Source organism: Herpailurus yagouaroundi, unplaced genomic scaffold (assembly GCF_014898765.1).
Source record: "Herpailurus yagouaroundi ecotype Mexico unplaced genomic scaffold, PumYag 215, whole genome shotgun sequence".
Classification (NCBI taxonomy): Eukaryota; Metazoa; Chordata; class Mammalia; order Carnivora; family Felidae; genus Herpailurus; species Herpailurus yagouaroundi.
In genome coordinates, this window is record NW_024412446.1 from 9,249,432 (window position 1) to 9,265,591 (window position 16,160).

Genomic DNA, 16,160 nt, shown 5'->3' on the forward strand with positions numbered 1-16,160 from the left:
GGGAGAGACCATTTCAGTATGATGCAGTCATCAGTCTAGAAATGTCAGCTCATTGTGCACAGGAGGCAGTAACTAGTGCTCCCCTCGGGGGTAAATCCAGGAAGGAGCCTTGAGGGAGGAGACGTTTGCATTGTGCCTGAAGGATACACAGAAGTTCTCTAGGCACAAAGGGAGCCTGGGAAAAAGCATGGAGGCGTGGAAGTATCCAGGGTGTTAGGAGCAGACACTGAGGCATGGGGGTGGGCTTGGAGGAGCTAGAGGGTTAGGTGGGGGCCGAGGAGCGGGGTTGTCAGGTGTATGTGCGGGTGTTTTCTTTTCTTTCCGCCCCTCACCTGGAAGCCTCGCTGTGCGGGCAGCCTGGTCCGGGACCTGGTGGTAGCGGGGCCTTGGGAAGTGCTTGCTGAATGCTCCTGGCCTGTAGCTAACGTTGCTGCCCACCAGATTCTAGGGAAAGGGCTGGTGGAGGCTTAGCAGGAGCCTCTTGCCTCGCCTTCCCATGGAGATTTCAAGCCTTCCGCAAGCGGGGCTGTGACTTCAGCATCTTTGGTGGGGTCAGGCCCACACTGGTCACGTGCCCTGGGACCACAGAGTTTCTGAGCTAGGATCTGTGGGGCAGACCTGGCCAAGGGTTCCTAGCGTGGCCAGTGCTGATCACCGCGGGTACCCTCCTGTAAGGTGTGGCTTTGTGGCAGCCCCCAGGGAGCCAAGCCTATTTGCAGCCATTAGTTCAGGGGCTGCTGAGAGGCGCAGGGCATTTTCAAGGTGCTGGAGGTGAGGACAAAAAGGAAAAAAAAAAAAAGGTCCAGTCTCTTCCTCAGCCAGGTTCCTTTAACGGAACCCGAGCCAAATTTCTACCAGGTGGCAGGCATGCCCCCCAGTCAGAAACTGTCTGTGAGAGGCCTGGACCCAGGACTTCTGGGCAGCAGAGGTAGATTCTGCCGCCATGGCTGGGCCAAGGGAGGCCAGGACTGGCTTTGGGACTTCCAGTTCCTCGTGTTTGTTCCTGGCATGGAAGCTGTGTATCTCAGAAAGTGAGCTGCCGTTTGTTTTCAGGCCACCGTTGTTCATAGGACCACTCTGTTCACTTGCTCTTTCCCAGTGACGTCCGTTTCCTGGGCCCTGTAAGTAGGGGGTCGCAGAGGGCACAGGCGAGCGGTGGGGCTGGGAGCAGGACCGCAGTCCAGACTGAGACAAGTGTGTGACCCCAGACCAGTTACCTAAGCCGTCCGCCCCACTCCCGTCATCGTTAAATGAATAATCCAGGTAAAGCACTCATGCCGTGCCCAGCATGCAGTGCGTATTATATAAGCTCTTGCTTTTATTATGACGGACCTGGGTCCGTACCCTGGCTTTGCCACTTCCTTGTAGCATCAACCTGGCCAAGCTACCCAACATCTCTGGGCCCTCGATTCCTCATCCATGACATTCAGATCATAAAACCACCCTCACAGGACTGTGTTGAACGTAAACGAGATTGAATGTGATAACGATAATGCGTGTTGAGCACTGAGCGTGGAGCCAGGCATGGAATAAAGTGCCCAATAAATGGTGGCCATTATCGTTATTATGAGTCGTAATTCTAAGTAACCACGCAGCAGGGAGCAAGTTGGATGTAAGTCGGCTCCCTCTACCACCTGGGCCTTTCCCTGCCCTGACTCCCTCCTGACAGAGGGGAGCTGGAGGCTGCAGGCCACCGTGTGACATGGCAGTCCTGAGAGACCCTTGGCCAGAGCCCCTTCCCTCCCGGGGATTCAGGTGGAGCACAGTGGACCCGTGGCTCGGAGCCTGGGGGCAAGATACGCTCAGGCACGGCTCAGGCGCCGTCAGTTCCGGGAACCCAGGCTGGCAAGCAGGGCACAGAAGCAAGGAGGTCTTCCCCTAGGCTGGAAGGAGCGAATGAGGGCTCAGGGATTCAAGTTGCAGGACTTGTCAGAGCCAGGCAGCGGGGAGCAGGCTGTGTTCAGAGCTTACGAAAAGCTTGATGGTAGGACTCCATCGACCATACGTATCCTCCTTTTCCCTCGGGAGGTTGGCTCAGTGCCGAGCGAGCTCTGAGGTGCACACCAGGCCCTGGGGATTTTCGGAGGGTTGTGTTCAAGGACCCTGACAAAACCGCTCTCAGAGGAGTGGAGGTCTTACGCACGCTGCTTCCCACGTTTGTCTGGAAAAGAGATACAAATTGGGCACTCCATCTGGGGCCTGAGAGGTGATGCTGAGGATAAGCAGGACCAGGAAGAGTTAGCGGGGATGAGGGGCAGGTGGGGCAGCATCTGGGCCCTCACAGCCAGCCTGGCAGCTTCATCTTGCCCGAAGTAGCCCATTCCCCCATCAGACGCGCTCTGTGGGGCACGGGCACAGAGAGGATCCCGAGCCACGTCCGAGCATGATGTCTTATCATGTGCTTGTGAGTGTTAATAATCCATAGCTTTCTCTGGTGTTTTCTTCAACCCCCATTCTCCACTCAGCGCTCCATGCTGTCTGGCTGGAGTAAGGTGTTTTGGAAGCTAGTCCTGAAATTTGCGGTGCTTCCTTTTAGCTGGGGGCCGGGGGTCAGTGGCTCATCTGGTGGGGGTGGGCCTGCCCAAAGCCGACCCTGCAGCCTTCCGGAAGCCTGTGTGAAGAGCAGAGACCCGGCCCTGTGTGGTCACGAGCCTGCTACCCACAGCCGGCCTGGAGACTGCTGGTGTTTCCCAGGCCCGGCATTAGGGTGGGAAGCACAGAGAAAGCTGCCTTCCTTCTGAAATTTTTCTCCAGTCGCTTCCTGGCTTCTGTGTCAGACAGAGCAGCAGATGGCTGGCATTCTTAAGGCTGCATGTCTTTGGGCCCAGTGACTCGGGATTTGCAGGCAGTCAGGGCTAAGGTCAGTGTGCCCTCGGCCCCACTGGCTCCCAGGCCGTGTCCTGGTGAGCAGGAAGGAGGTGGCGCCCGGCAATGGCCTCTCCTACTTGAGGTTTGACCTAGTCTGTAACTCTGGAGGAGGGACGAGCTCTGCCATCACTGGGGGTTGGGGGTGAGGTAGGGGATAAGTGTCTGTCTGGGCAGCCACTTAGGGCTCATATAGCATGGGGTTCACATCCCAGCTCCCTGCGATCAAGTTACTTAACCTCAAGCCTCAGATCTCTCGTGTATGGAACAGGGACAATAACATCCACCTCCTAGGTTATTACGCAAATTAATAAGATTCTACGTAAGACATCTAGCTTGGTGCCTGGTGTGGCATGAGTGCTCAGTAAAGCGTGTAAGTATTTATAATATGTACATCAGTATCTAAGCTATTTAAAGTCATCTGGCAGCAGGACCTGGGTTCCAGATACTGAATCCATGGCAACAAGGCCGTTTCTAGCCCCTGTACTCCTGGCCCATGGGGGCTGCTGATGCACCTCCAAACCTGGCCAATGATGTCTCTGGGGTTTAGCAGGGCTGAGCCTATGATCAGTCACTCAGTGACTGAGTGACACCATCTGGGAGAGGCTGGGGGACAAGGCTGACCATCTACACTTGAGCCGTAGTCAACCAAAAAGCCCTGTCTCCTGCCTATTTGTACATGTGCTTTTGGCTTCTTGAATCCATCCTGACCCACAAAATAGAGATCTGGTCAAAAAACGAACTTGGGGCTAGTGATTTCCCTAAGCATTTAGCACAGGCTTCCTTTAAATAGGAGCTCTGCTTATCCATTTAAAATAGATTTTGACTTAGCACAATTTGATTTACATTTTGGGCGCTATCGTTCCATATATTTTTCTGTGCATATATTGGCTTCTAAACACACGTAGGCACTTATACATATTTATATGGCAGAGCATCACACTATGCATGCTGTTTATAACATGCTTTTTAAATTTAACTTCTTGTGAATGTTGTTCCATTTCAGTACAAATAACAGCTTCGCTGTGATTGTCTTCATTTCTTCTGGTTTGCATTGTCAGCATTTTTGTCGCTATAGCTTTCCGCAGAACACAAGCAGATCGCTCCTTGTTGCAGACTGGGGCTCTAGCCCCGGGAGCACGTTGTGTGGTGAGGGGCACACTTGCGGGCTTTCCTCTTTACGTTGCTTCGTGCAGGTGCTACAGTCATTCGTGCGGAACCACTCCTTCCCCTGCTCCCCGGGGTTAGCTCGGCTGCTCCGGGAGCATCACGGCCGTGTGGGTCCTGATGGGGGCGGCTTCACCTCCAAACCACCTTCAGATGATGATTGGAACTGTCCAGAAGGTCCTTTTCCAGATGAGTTTTACCAGTTCGTAAACTCCTCGGTTCAGGGGGACGCTCACTGAGTCATTGAGGACAAAGGGTCCTGCCGTGTTCATCCTCTTCCTCCCTAGAACAGAGCCTTATACCCAGTATCGAACGTTTGTCGAATTGAAGCACCAAATATTTTAAAGTGAACTGTCTCCGCAGCACAGTGTGCATTCTCTGGCTCCTTGCATGGAACATTTGGGTCCCTTTCCGTCTTTTTTTTCCCTTGACTGAGCATCACAAAAGTGGCTTTCTGTGTGACATCTGATCATACCACAAAGCCCTCAGGACCCGTTGTGGGGAGTGTGGCTGTTTCCCGCTTGGCGGATGCCCCCAGACCTCTGTTCCTGGGAAGGGTTGGAGAGCGTGCCCAACAGTGTCGTTCCCGCCCTGCGCTGGCACTGTGTCCCTCCCGTCTTCTAATTGGCAGCAGCTTGGGGACCCCCGAGAAGCACGGGTTCTGCCTGAAAGGGGTCGGGGGTTCACAGTGAGGATGAGAAGGCCTGACCTGGGAGTAAAGTGCTTGAGCTCTGGCGCATGTGGCCTCACAGACTTCCTTGTACTTCCTGTTTCTTGACTGCGGTGTGGGAAGGTAAAGGTTTGGATTGCAGTGTGGGGGCTCCAGGGAGTAGAAGGGGTAACCAAAGTGGCCTGGATTGTGAGGATGTCAAAGAGGGCACCTGATCAGACCTTGGAATGGGTCTGCAAACACAGGTGGCCGGCAGGATGTACCCTTGGGAAAGCAGGCAGAAGCGGTCACGTGGAGGGCAGGGTACACATCCCTTCCCCCCATCCTTAACAAAGGACCCTCTGCGCCATCTTCTCTGTGGCCAGGCAGGCCTGGATTCATGCCCCATACCCTGAGAGTGAGGCCCACCCATCCAGCAGTCCTACCTCAGGCACTCTACCCCATGTATGGGCTCTCCCATTGCCCTGCTGGTTAGCATCACTTGGTGTGGATGGGAGCACACCCTGGCTTGTGCTGCTATTTCCTGTCTCTGTGTGTCTTGTCTCCCCAACAGACTGGCACATTCTAGAAAGGACTATGTTTTGTCTTCCCAATTATAATACTAAAAGTATCACCTATGTATTTGTTCATTCATTCATTCATTCCACAAATATTCATTGTGCCAGTCACTGAAAACAGGAAGGTGAATAGACGTAGACATGGCCTCTGCTCTTAGGGATCTGACAGCTTAGTAGAGGAAGTGACAGTCACCACATAGCTGAGGGTAAAAATCTTGACTCTGACAGTGGAAGAAACAGAGGCAAGAGCCTGTTATGGAAGCTCCAATGGGGTAAGAAGGCAGGGAAGGCTTCCTTGAAGAAGTGGTACTTTTGCTGAGGTCTGAAGGATGCATAGGTTAACAATGAGAGAGTGTGGCCAAGTGCGTCCCAGACAGAGGGAGCAGCATATGCAAAGGTCCTGTGGCAGAAGAAGCAAGTGAGGACCAGGGATTAAAGGCAGGTCCTTTGGGTCTCAGAGCATGGAGAGTGAGGTAGTAAAGCCGGTGAGAGTGAACTGAGGCAGACAAGGAGAGTCCAGCCTCAACAGGCACCGCATACCACGTGAAGGCAGGCGGTCTTCATCCAGAGAACAACAGGAAGTCTTTGGAGGCTTTTAAGCTGGCAGGGACAGGAGAAATGACATGATTAGATTTGCATCTTGAAAAGATCACTCCTGCTGCTGTGCCAGGAACCAACTGGAGGCTGGCCAAAGTGGGGGTGAGGAGATCTGCCGGGAGGCCACGGTGCAGTCCGGGCAGCGAAGACAGCCACGGTGTGGATCATGGCGGGGTCAGGGGGGTGGCGGGCGGTGAAGGCGAGGCAACGGCGTCCAGTGAGATGTAGCATTCTTGGAGGTGGATTGTTTGGTGGGAATGAGGGAGAGTGAGGATCGAGGATGATTTGCATTTGGGCTCGTGTGACTGATGGGTGCTGGCACCCTTCACTGAGGCAGGTGTGCAGGAAAGAACTGCGGTGTTGCTGCTCTTGACCACGTGGTGTTCTAAGCATTTTCATGAATCATCTCCCTCCACCTCCCAACTGTGGCAGGAATCCGCCCGGTACCACCATTTTACAGGCGAAGAAACGAGGCTCAGAGAAACTTAGAAACAAGTCCAAGGTTGCGTCTTAATGGCAGGCTGTGCCTTCTTGCCCCCACAGCCTGTGGACTGTGCCCTGAGCCACCCCGTCTGGGCTGGAATACATATTTGCAAAAGGCGGGCATGGAGGGAAAGGAGAGGGAGCAGGTGCGGCTGAAGGCCTGGAGCTTTGTTGCTTCTGCTCTGAGGCAGGCCCAGGAGCTAGGCGTGTTTTGTTTAATGCTCAGAGGTCCAAGCTGCAGGAAGCAAGGGACAGCCGAGCCCGGGAAGCTGGTGGTCGCACCCCCGGGGCAATTCCACTCAGTGGAAGCCCATCTCCAGGCCCCGAGACTGTCCCTGACATAAGGGTGCCCTATGCCTTTTGCATTGGGTTGATGTCATGGCTGGCTCACCCTCTCTGTCACTGGCTTTTTCAAACACCACCTGCCTAATTTCCCTTATTGGAACCCCAGAACAAAGACCAAGCCCATAAGGAGAAAAGGTGCATTATTTTCTTAAATATCTGATCCGAGATTTAATGGAGCAGCAATTATGTATGATTTGAACTGAAGCACGTTATCTTTTTGCTGTCCCGGATTCCCCAGCCAGAGACACTGCAGGCGCAGGAAGGTGACCGAGAGATGGCAAGAACGGACTGTGGGCTCCACCAGGGATGGCCTGTGGTAGCCTGAAAACAGGCTTGTGTGTCCTGTCGTGCCACTCCTGATCGCCGCCGCCCCCCCGCCCCGATACACACACAGCATTCCACAGGACAAGAAGCAGAGGGGACATTTGGGACGTGCAACCCATCCCTCTTCCTGCCCTCCAGACTGGTAATTGATGAACAGCCTTTGGCCCAGCCTCTGGAGGGCAACGGGCCCATGCTGCTCCTGTCCCCAGGCTGGGTGCTTCTGTGTCCCAAGGCCCGCGGGTAGAAGACAACACAGCTGTTATGCCTATCCCCCGATGGCACGGATGTTCATTCAACCGGACGATAGGTCTCGAGGGCACGTGCGTGCCCATCCTTCAAGGCTCACTTCATGTCCAAGTGTTTGCTCCTAAAACCAGTGTCATGCAGCTGATAAGCAGTGTGGCTGCACCCCAATCCCAGCAAAGCCTCATCCCAGGGTCACCCTTGTTGCCTTCTCTGTCTATTTGAGAGGTATCAGCCACACTCCCAGGGATATGAACCAGCTCCCTGGAGAGCCAGGACACCAGCTTGGCACCCAGGCAAGGGAGGGCGTTATCCAGCTCTCCTGAGGTCTGGGAGAAGGGATGCTCACAGATCCTGATAGTCCCTAGCTAGCTGTGGGGCCTTGAGCAGTCTTGAACGCCTCTGAGCCTCAGTTTCCTTATCCTTATAATGGAGATCATAACACCCCCCTCCTTCATACTTTGTCACCAGGGTCCCAGTGCCTGGCACATGCAATTGCTCAGGAAATGGTAGCAACTGGTCTTCTCTTCTCTCCTTATGCCTAGCACCTTCATCTCGTTGGGAGGGCAGAGGGTGCTTTGAGGTGAGTTGTCATCCAGCACTATAAGCATTAGGAAAATCTCACCTCTCTGAGAGGGCCACACATGTGCCATTTATACAGGATGGTGGGAATTAGCAAGGGAAGCAGCCAGCTGGCTTCAGTGCTTCCATCCTGTCTCTTTACCCTCAGCAAGAGAGGCCCATGTTGTTGTTTTCAGGCCCACCGTCTGGGCTTATGGGGCCCCCTGTCCTAGGGATAGAAGGGTTGAGGGTGAGTACTGGGAAGGAGAGGGGAGTCTCCAGACCAGGTCAGGGATGGCAGCTCAGGGCTCCTGGGAGACAGGCTGCTGACCCCTGGTGACACTAAGCCCCAGCCTGTTACAGATCCCAAACCCAGACCTGGTTCAGAAGTAGCTAGACCCCTTACCCCTCCAAGGGACCGTGGGCACCCAGAGGGAGAGCAGCACAGCAGTGAGCACCCCAGATGGCACTCACTGACCCCTCCCCAATTGGACTGCACCACCAGAGACCCCAAGCTTAGGACCTTCATAAGAGCCAGGGAGGGGCCCCAATTGTGGCTGGGATGGACTTCCTGCCAGCCCAGACAGACAAGAGCTTGAAGCAGATTACATTTTATAATAAATAAAAGTGACGTTTCTCATCCCTGAGCATTGAATGGTAGCAAATGTATACCCCCCACCAATGTATCACAGCTTTCCCTTTGCTGAGAGCTGGCTCCCGCCTCCCCGCGGTGCTGGGCTCAGCCACCTGACCGGGTGGTGACGACATGCTCTGGGAAGCCAAGTCGGTGACATTTTCCTCTCTGAGGAGAGTGTGTTCCTTGCTCAGTTGGCAGCCTGCGGAAAAGGCCAAGCTACAGATCCAGCCTTCCCTCAGCGGCGGGAGGCAGGAGAGAGCCCCCGGCCCAGCAAGGACCAAGTAGCTTCCTCCTGGCGGAAAGATTGATTAGCCGGTGGGACAGTCCCCTGGAGGAGGATCCGCTGTGCTGTCGCTGAATCATACTCTGCCTGGGTTAGCTGGAGACCCGTCTCAGCCCCACGAAGTCCCCCGTGCCTCCCCGGGAATTTCTTCTGGCGTTGCCCGCCCCGGCCTGTTGCTGTGTGTTTCAGAGAAGCCAAATATATGTGTAGAAGTTATACTCTTTTTTTTTAAATATAATTTATTGTCAAACTGGTTTCCATACACCAGCCAGTGCTCATCCCAACAAGGGCCCTCCTCCCTGCCCGTCACCCACTTTCCCCTCTCCCCCACCCTCCATCTACCCTCAGTTTGTTCTCAGTCCTTAAGAGTCTCTTATGGTTTGCCTTCCTCCCTCTCTGTAACTTTTTTTCCCCCTTCCCCTCCCCCATGGTCAGAGTGGCTAAAATGGGCAAACCAGGAGGCTATAGGTGCTGGTGAGGATGTGGAGAAACAGGAACCCTCTTGCACTGCTGGTGGGAATGCAAACTGGTGCAGCCTCTCTGGAAAACAGTGTGGAGGTTCCTCAAAAAATTAAAAATAGAACTGCCCTATGACCCAGCAACAGCACTGCTAGAATCTACCCAAGGGATATAGGAGTGCTGATACATAGGGACACTTGTACCCCAATGTTTATAGCGGTGCTTTCAATAGCCAAATTATGGGAAGAGCCTAAATGCCTATCAACTGGTGAATGAATAAAGAAGATGTGGGTTATATATATATATAATGGAATACTACTTGGCAATGAGAAAGAATGAAATCTGGACATCTGCAGCAATGTGGATGGAACTGGAGGGTATTATGCTAAGTGAAATAAGCCAGGCAGAGAAAGACAGATACCATATGTTTTCATTCATATGTGGCTTTTGAGAAACTTAACAGAAGTTACACTCTTAAGCAACACTATAGAAGGAAAAGCACGCAGAAACTAGCTTCTGGCCACTTCCGCGTCTGGGGAAAATTATGTAATAGCTCTAGAGTCAGACCTGAGTCCATTACTTACCTGCTGCATGAACTTGGGCAGATTTTCAAACTGCTCTGAACCCCAGGTTGCTCACCTGTGAAATGGGCCTAACACTTCCATAATGGGGTTCCTGGAGTCATTCCGCGAGCAACATGGCATAAAGCTGTCACTGGTGTTTCTCACCAGACCATCTTCTCACCTTGTCAGGCACATAGGTGAGTTTTTTGTGAGGTTGTATACAAATGCGTGTTTTCTCTGTTGACTAGCATCACTTCTGCCCACATTACCAGGTATCGACACAATCTGCTGATAAGGCCACAACGTACTCTGTTACGTTTGCCTGGATCTTCTGCTGGCATCGGGCGTTTGGGTTGTTTCCAGTTTTTTGCGGTGGAAAATGATGCAGCTGTGAATACCAGCAAGCTTAGTTTTTTTTATGTGATCCTAACAGAACGTAATGAGGGGTGGGGTGAATTTATATCATGGCGATCCGTGGCTGGGTACGTCCATTGTGCCCCAGAGCCAGCTATGGGTTTCAGATGATCTGGGCCCTTTGAGTCATGTACCCTGACGGTCTGAAGCAAACACCATCCCCTTGGAAGGTGCCAAAGCGTTCCTTGGTTCGTTTTCACAGCCCCCCAGCTGAGGAGGAAGTGGCTGAAGTATTTACATTCTCGTGTCCTCTCTCTTGTAGAAAGTGTGCACCAAATGTGGGATCGAGGCCTCCCCCGGCCAGAAGCGGCCTCTGTGGCTGTGTAAGATCTGCAGTGAGCAGAGAGAGGTAGGATGCCCAGGGCAGCAGGTGGGGGTGGGATGGGGCGGGTCTGAGCACACTTGCATTTGGGGAAATTCATGGTTGGTCGCTGGGAGGGGCTTCCCTAGAGGCCAAGGAGGACCTACCACAGGCGGCCAGGGAGAAGGGTGGAAAGCTCGCCTGTTCCACAGTGCAGCAGTGGCATGCCTTGCCTGGGATCTGTGGTTTCAGTGGGGAGTCCCTCACGGAGTGTAGGTACGCATAGCATTTTTGTGAGGTTCGTGTTACAGTGATAGTAATGGCCATCCTAGGTTGAATGTTTACTGTGCACCTGACACTGTGCTAAGTTCTTTATAGATATAAGTTCGTTTCGTCCTTACACAATCCCATAGGCGGGTGCTCTTATTATCCCCTTTTGCCGATGGGGAAATGGAGACACTAGAGATTAAGTAACTTGTGGGCACAGCTGCCAGTTAGTGGGAGAGCTGGAAATCGAACACAGCCACGGTCTGCTGTGATGAGCCACCCCAAAGTCCCTTCCGGTGCTAAGTTTCTATAATTCTGGTGCTGACCCCGTTTTAGGAGAAGAAATCGAGGCTCAGTGAGCTTTCTGAGGGGGCTCAAACCATGTCTCCTAACCCCAAACCCAGGACTTTCTTCATGGTACCAGGATCAGGGTCAAGGCAGGAGGACATCGGCAGGCAGCTCCTCTCTGTGGATCCCCGTCACGGGACGGGGATCGTGGTAACCGAATGAGCCAGGCACAAGGGAGCACACCCCTGGTTTTCCAGATGTGGATTTATTTTTTCACTTATTTCACTTTGCAACTGATACACACTTTTTTAAAAAAATTTTATTTATTTATTAATTTATATCCAGGTTAGTTAGCATTTAGTGCAACAATGATTTCAGGAGTAGATTCCTTAATGCCCCTTACCCATTTAGCCCATCCCCCCCTCCCACACCCCCTCCAGTAACCCTCTGTTTGTTCTCCATATTTAGGAGTCTCTTATGTTTTGTCCCCCTCCCCATTTTTATATTATTTTTGCTTCCCTTCCCTTATGTTCATATGTTTTGTCTCTTAAAGTCCTCATGTGAGTGAAGTCATATGAAATTTGTCTTTCTCTGACTAATTTCACTTAACATAATACCCTCCAGTTCCATCCATGTAGTTGCAAATGGCAAGATTTTGTTCTTTTTGATTGACTAGTAATACTCCGGTGTGTGTATGTGTGTGTGTGTGTGTGTGTGTGTGTGTGTGTGTGTGTGTGTGTGTGTGTGTATTTATACCACATCTCCTTTATCCATTCATCTGTCGATGGACATTTGGACTCTTTCCATACTTTGGCTGTTGTTGATGGTGCTGCTGTAAACATTGGGGGGGCATGTGCCCCTTTGAAACAGCACACCTGTATCCCTTGGATAAATACCTAAGTAGTGCAGTTGCTGGGTCGTAGGGTAGTTCTAGTTTTAATTTTTTGAGGCACCCTCCATACTGTTTTCCAGAGTGGCTGCACCAGCTTGCATTCCCACCAGCAGTGCAAAAGAGAGCCTCTCTCTCCACATCCTGGCCAACATCTGTTGTTGCCTGAGTTGTTATTGTGAGCCATCCTGACAGGTGTGAGGTGGTATCTCATTGTGGTTTTGATTTGTATTTCCCTGATGATGAGTGATGTGGAGCATGTTTTCATGTGTCAGTTGGCCATCTGGATGTCTTCTCTGGAGAAGTGTCTATTCATGTCTTTTGCCCATTTCTTCACTGGATTATTTGTTTCTTGGGTGTTGAGTTCGATAATGATACACACTTCCAATCTATGGATCCGTAAAACATCTTCAGTTACGGGGAATGTCCTTGAATGTTGCTATCCTGCTAGTCCGTGTCTTCTCTTCTGGAGGTCCTGTGGGACCCATTATAGAGCCTCAGTCATCCTCCAGTAGCTCCCAACTGCTCTTTCCTGTTTTTTTTCTTTATCTTTCAGGCATACTTTCTGGGTAGAGTCTTCAGTACTGCCTTCCATTTCACTAAATCTTTGAGACTGTCTCCCAACTGTTGGTTTTGTTAGTTGTTTCCCTAATGTCCGCTTTCCTCAGGCGTTTTGGCATCTGGGTTTGTACGCTCGTCTTGAGTGGGAGTCCATTTCTCCCCCTGCCCCCACCTGCACCCAGCTGAGATTCTGTTTCCTCCACAGGTCCTGGGTCCCCTCCCCCACCCCAGTGCAGAGCCAGATGTCCTGGGTTAGCGATGGGCTGTGTGACCCCAGTGATGATGGGATTATGTCCAGAGCTGATCATTACTGCCATGGGCAGCGTGGCCAGGCCCTGACTGTGTGTGTGCTACTTCCACCTTCCCTCAGTGTTCACATTCTTATTCTTGGACAAGGGGACAGTCTCCACTTTTTTCAGCCTCCTTTCCCAGGCGGGAAGTCCCTTCACCAACCCCCATCTTCAGTGACTCTGACTCTAATGCCCCACCTCTTCCTGTACCCTGGAAGGCTAAGCTCCCAGCTGCCTCCACCTGCTTCTGGACCCAGAGCTCAGCAGGCTGTGCCTTCAGCCCCTCAAAATAGTAACTATTTGGAGTTTCTGATCCATTGAGATATACATATCTGATGTATATATATATATATACATCAGAAACTCCAAATATATATACATATATGTTTTGTATATAATGTATACATATACATATGTATACATAATGTTTTATAAACATTTAAAATTTTTTTTAATATTTATTTTTAAGAGAGAGAGAGACAGAGTACGAGCAGGGGAGGAACAGAGAGAGAGGGAGACACAGAACCCAAAGCAGGCTCCAGGCTCCAAGCTGTCAACACAGAGCCTGATGTGGGGCCTGATGTGGGGACTGCAAGTTCATGACCTGAGCTGAAGTCGGACGCTTAACTGACTGAGCCACCCAGGCACCCCTAAACATTTTGTAATATTTATTTTTTTTTTTCAACGTTTATTTATTTTTGGGACAGAGAGAGACAGAGCATGAACGGGGGGGGGGCAGAGAGAGAGGGAGACACAGAATCGGAAACAGGCTCCAGGCTCTGAGCCATCAGCCCAGAGCCCGACGCGGGGCTCGAACTCACGGACCGCGAGACCGTGACCTGGCTGAAGTCGGACGCTTAACCGACTGCGCCACCCAGGCGCCCCTGTAATATTTATTTTTGAGAGAGAAAGAGAGAGAGAGAGAGAGAGAGAGAGAGAGATAGCATGAGTGGGGGAGGGGCAGAAAGAGAGAGGGACAGAGGATCTGAAGCAGGCTCTGTGCTGACAGATGTGAGCCCGATGTGGGTCTTGAACTCAGAAGCCATGAGAGCATGGCCTGAGCTGAGGTTGGATGCTTAACCGACTGAGCCACCCAGGCGCCCCCACATATATTTTATTTTTAAATATGGATAAGTTTACGTTTTGTTTTTAGAATATTTTCATCGGTCACTGCTGTGTTTTAGAACAGGGAAGATGGGGCGCCTGGGTGGCTCAGTCGTTTGAGCGGCCGACTTCGGCTCAGGTCACGATCTCATGGTCCGTGAGTTCGAGCCCCGCGTCGGGCTCTGTGCTGACAGCTCAGAGCCTGGAGCCTGTTTCGGATTCTGTGTCTCCCTCTCTCTGACCCTCCCCCATCCATGCTCTGTCTCTCTCTGTCTCAAAAATAAATAAATGTTAAAAAAAAAATTAAAAAAAAAGAAGAACAGGGAAGATACTCAAAGTATGAGCTAACATTCTGTCTTGTCTGGAGGTCCCTGGTTTCTCACCCTGAAATGGAGATGATACCACCTGTTGCCTAGAGGTGCTGTGGGAATTCAACAAGGTCATTAAAGTATGCAAAGTGCCCAAGATGTCTGGCTTAGAATAGGTACTTCATTATATCAGAGGCCTCTCTCTCACCCAGCCAGAAATTCTCACTTTGAACCCGAAGTCCTTTAGGTGTCTTCAGGGTTCCCTTTTAAGATGCAGAAATCCACTGCTGAGAGAGAGAGAGAGAGAGAGAGAGAGGGAGAGAGAGAGAGAGAGGAAATTCCTGTTAAGTGTCTGGTGGCAGATTCTTAGGATGAAATGGCGGTCAGCTGTGGGAGGACAGAGAGGAAGGAGCTGTCAGGGAAAAGGAGGTGGAAGACGAATTTAGCAAACGTAATGATTTAGCCGGGCGCTCCAGAGGCAGCTGCCCCTGCCCAGCCCCCCGCAGGTCACCCTCACACTCCCTAACCGTCCTGAGCTGCCACGTGCGGGGCCCTCCACTGGCCCGTCCTAATCTCCAGAGCGCTCTGGTGCCCAGAAAAGTCTGAAATAGCTTAGGATGAATTTTCTTATCTCTTCTAAGGCAAAGAATATGAGGCTGTGCATTATGCTATCAGTTTGTCCTTGAATTTCTAGAGGCCAGTACAACTTAGCGAGAGGAGGCCACATTCCCGGGGCACCTGGGTGGCTCAGTCGGTTGAGCATCCGACTTCGGCTCAAGTCATGATCTCGTGGTTCATGGGTTCGAGCCCTGCGCTGGGCTCTGCGCTGACGGCTCAGAGCCTGGAGCCTGCTTCCGATTCTGTCTCCCTCTCTCTCTCCGCCCCTCCCCTGCTCACGCTCTGTCTCTCTGTCTCTCTCTCAAAAATGAATAAGAAATATTAAAAAAAAAAAAAAAAAAGTCCACATTCCCTCTAGGCCCACTGTGGACATTTGGGAGGTGCGGACCGGCTGTGAAAGCGCACATGTGGGTGCATCGGGGTACCAGTGTGCACCATACCCAGGTGCTACATTTTCCTGCCTGGTTTTGGGGTGCGAGAGTGACAGGGTAATTGGTTTCCTCATACCTTTTTGTCTTAGAAAAATCATCTAATCACAACGAAGTGATAGTTAAATAGAGCATTTAAAATGTCATTTTAAGTGACACAGAGAGCCGGTTCGGAGTCTGCGATAAAAATCGGGAGTTCTGTACTGCAGCAAAGCCACATCCTGATGGAAGCACTTGAATTTTCTGACGGAAAATTTTCCTTCTGTCCCCTCTGGCTGTAATTGTAAGTATTTTCTCTGGAGTGAGCAGGATGCCGGTTCTGTGTCCCTGGGGCTCTCGGGCCGGTGTCACTGCCTGATCTGTGCACTTCAGCGGTACGGCAGTGTGAGCTTCAGCCCTGAGTCTGACGCATGTATCCATCCGAGCATTCCACACACATCTATTGAGCATCTTCTCGTGGGACAGGGAGACCACAAACACGGCAAAGTGAATTCTGCCGTGTCACAGATGGTGAAAACGTGCTCAGGGTGAAGGGGAGGGGGCTGCAAACATTGGGGGCAGCTGCCATTTTGTATGGGGGTCAGGGAGGGGCTCACTGATGAAATGACACTTGAGCAGAGGTCTGACGCACGCTATATGGATATGTGATTGGAAAGCACTCCACCAGGAGGGTACAGTGACTGCAAAGGCTTGAGGAACAGCAAGGAGACCAGTGTGACTGGCTTTAGCCAGAGTTGGAAGAGGAGCTCAGAGACATGGCAGAGGGTTACACCGTGTTGGCCCTTGTGGACTCTTGTAAGGACTTCGGCTTTTAGGGGCGCCTGGGTGGCGCAGTCGGTTAAGCGTCCGACTTCAGCCAGGTCACGATCTCGCGGTCGGTGAGTTCGAGCCCCGCGTCGGGCTCTGGGCTGATGGCTCAGAGCCTGGAGCCTGCTTCC

The 16,160-nt window shown here is 51.8% G+C and overlaps 1 protein-coding gene across 1 annotated transcript in view; it reads left to right on the forward strand.

Annotated features, from left to right (window-relative positions):
* RPH3AL (rabphilin 3A like (without C2 domains)) overlaps positions 1–16,160 on the forward strand; it is a 111,482-nt gene that overhangs the window by 40,687 nt on the left and 54,635 nt on the right. Inside the window, 1 exon segment of the mRNA XM_040455470.1 lies at positions 10,431–10,517. Within this exon segment, the coding sequence (XP_040311404.1) occupies positions 10,431–10,517 (87 nt within the window).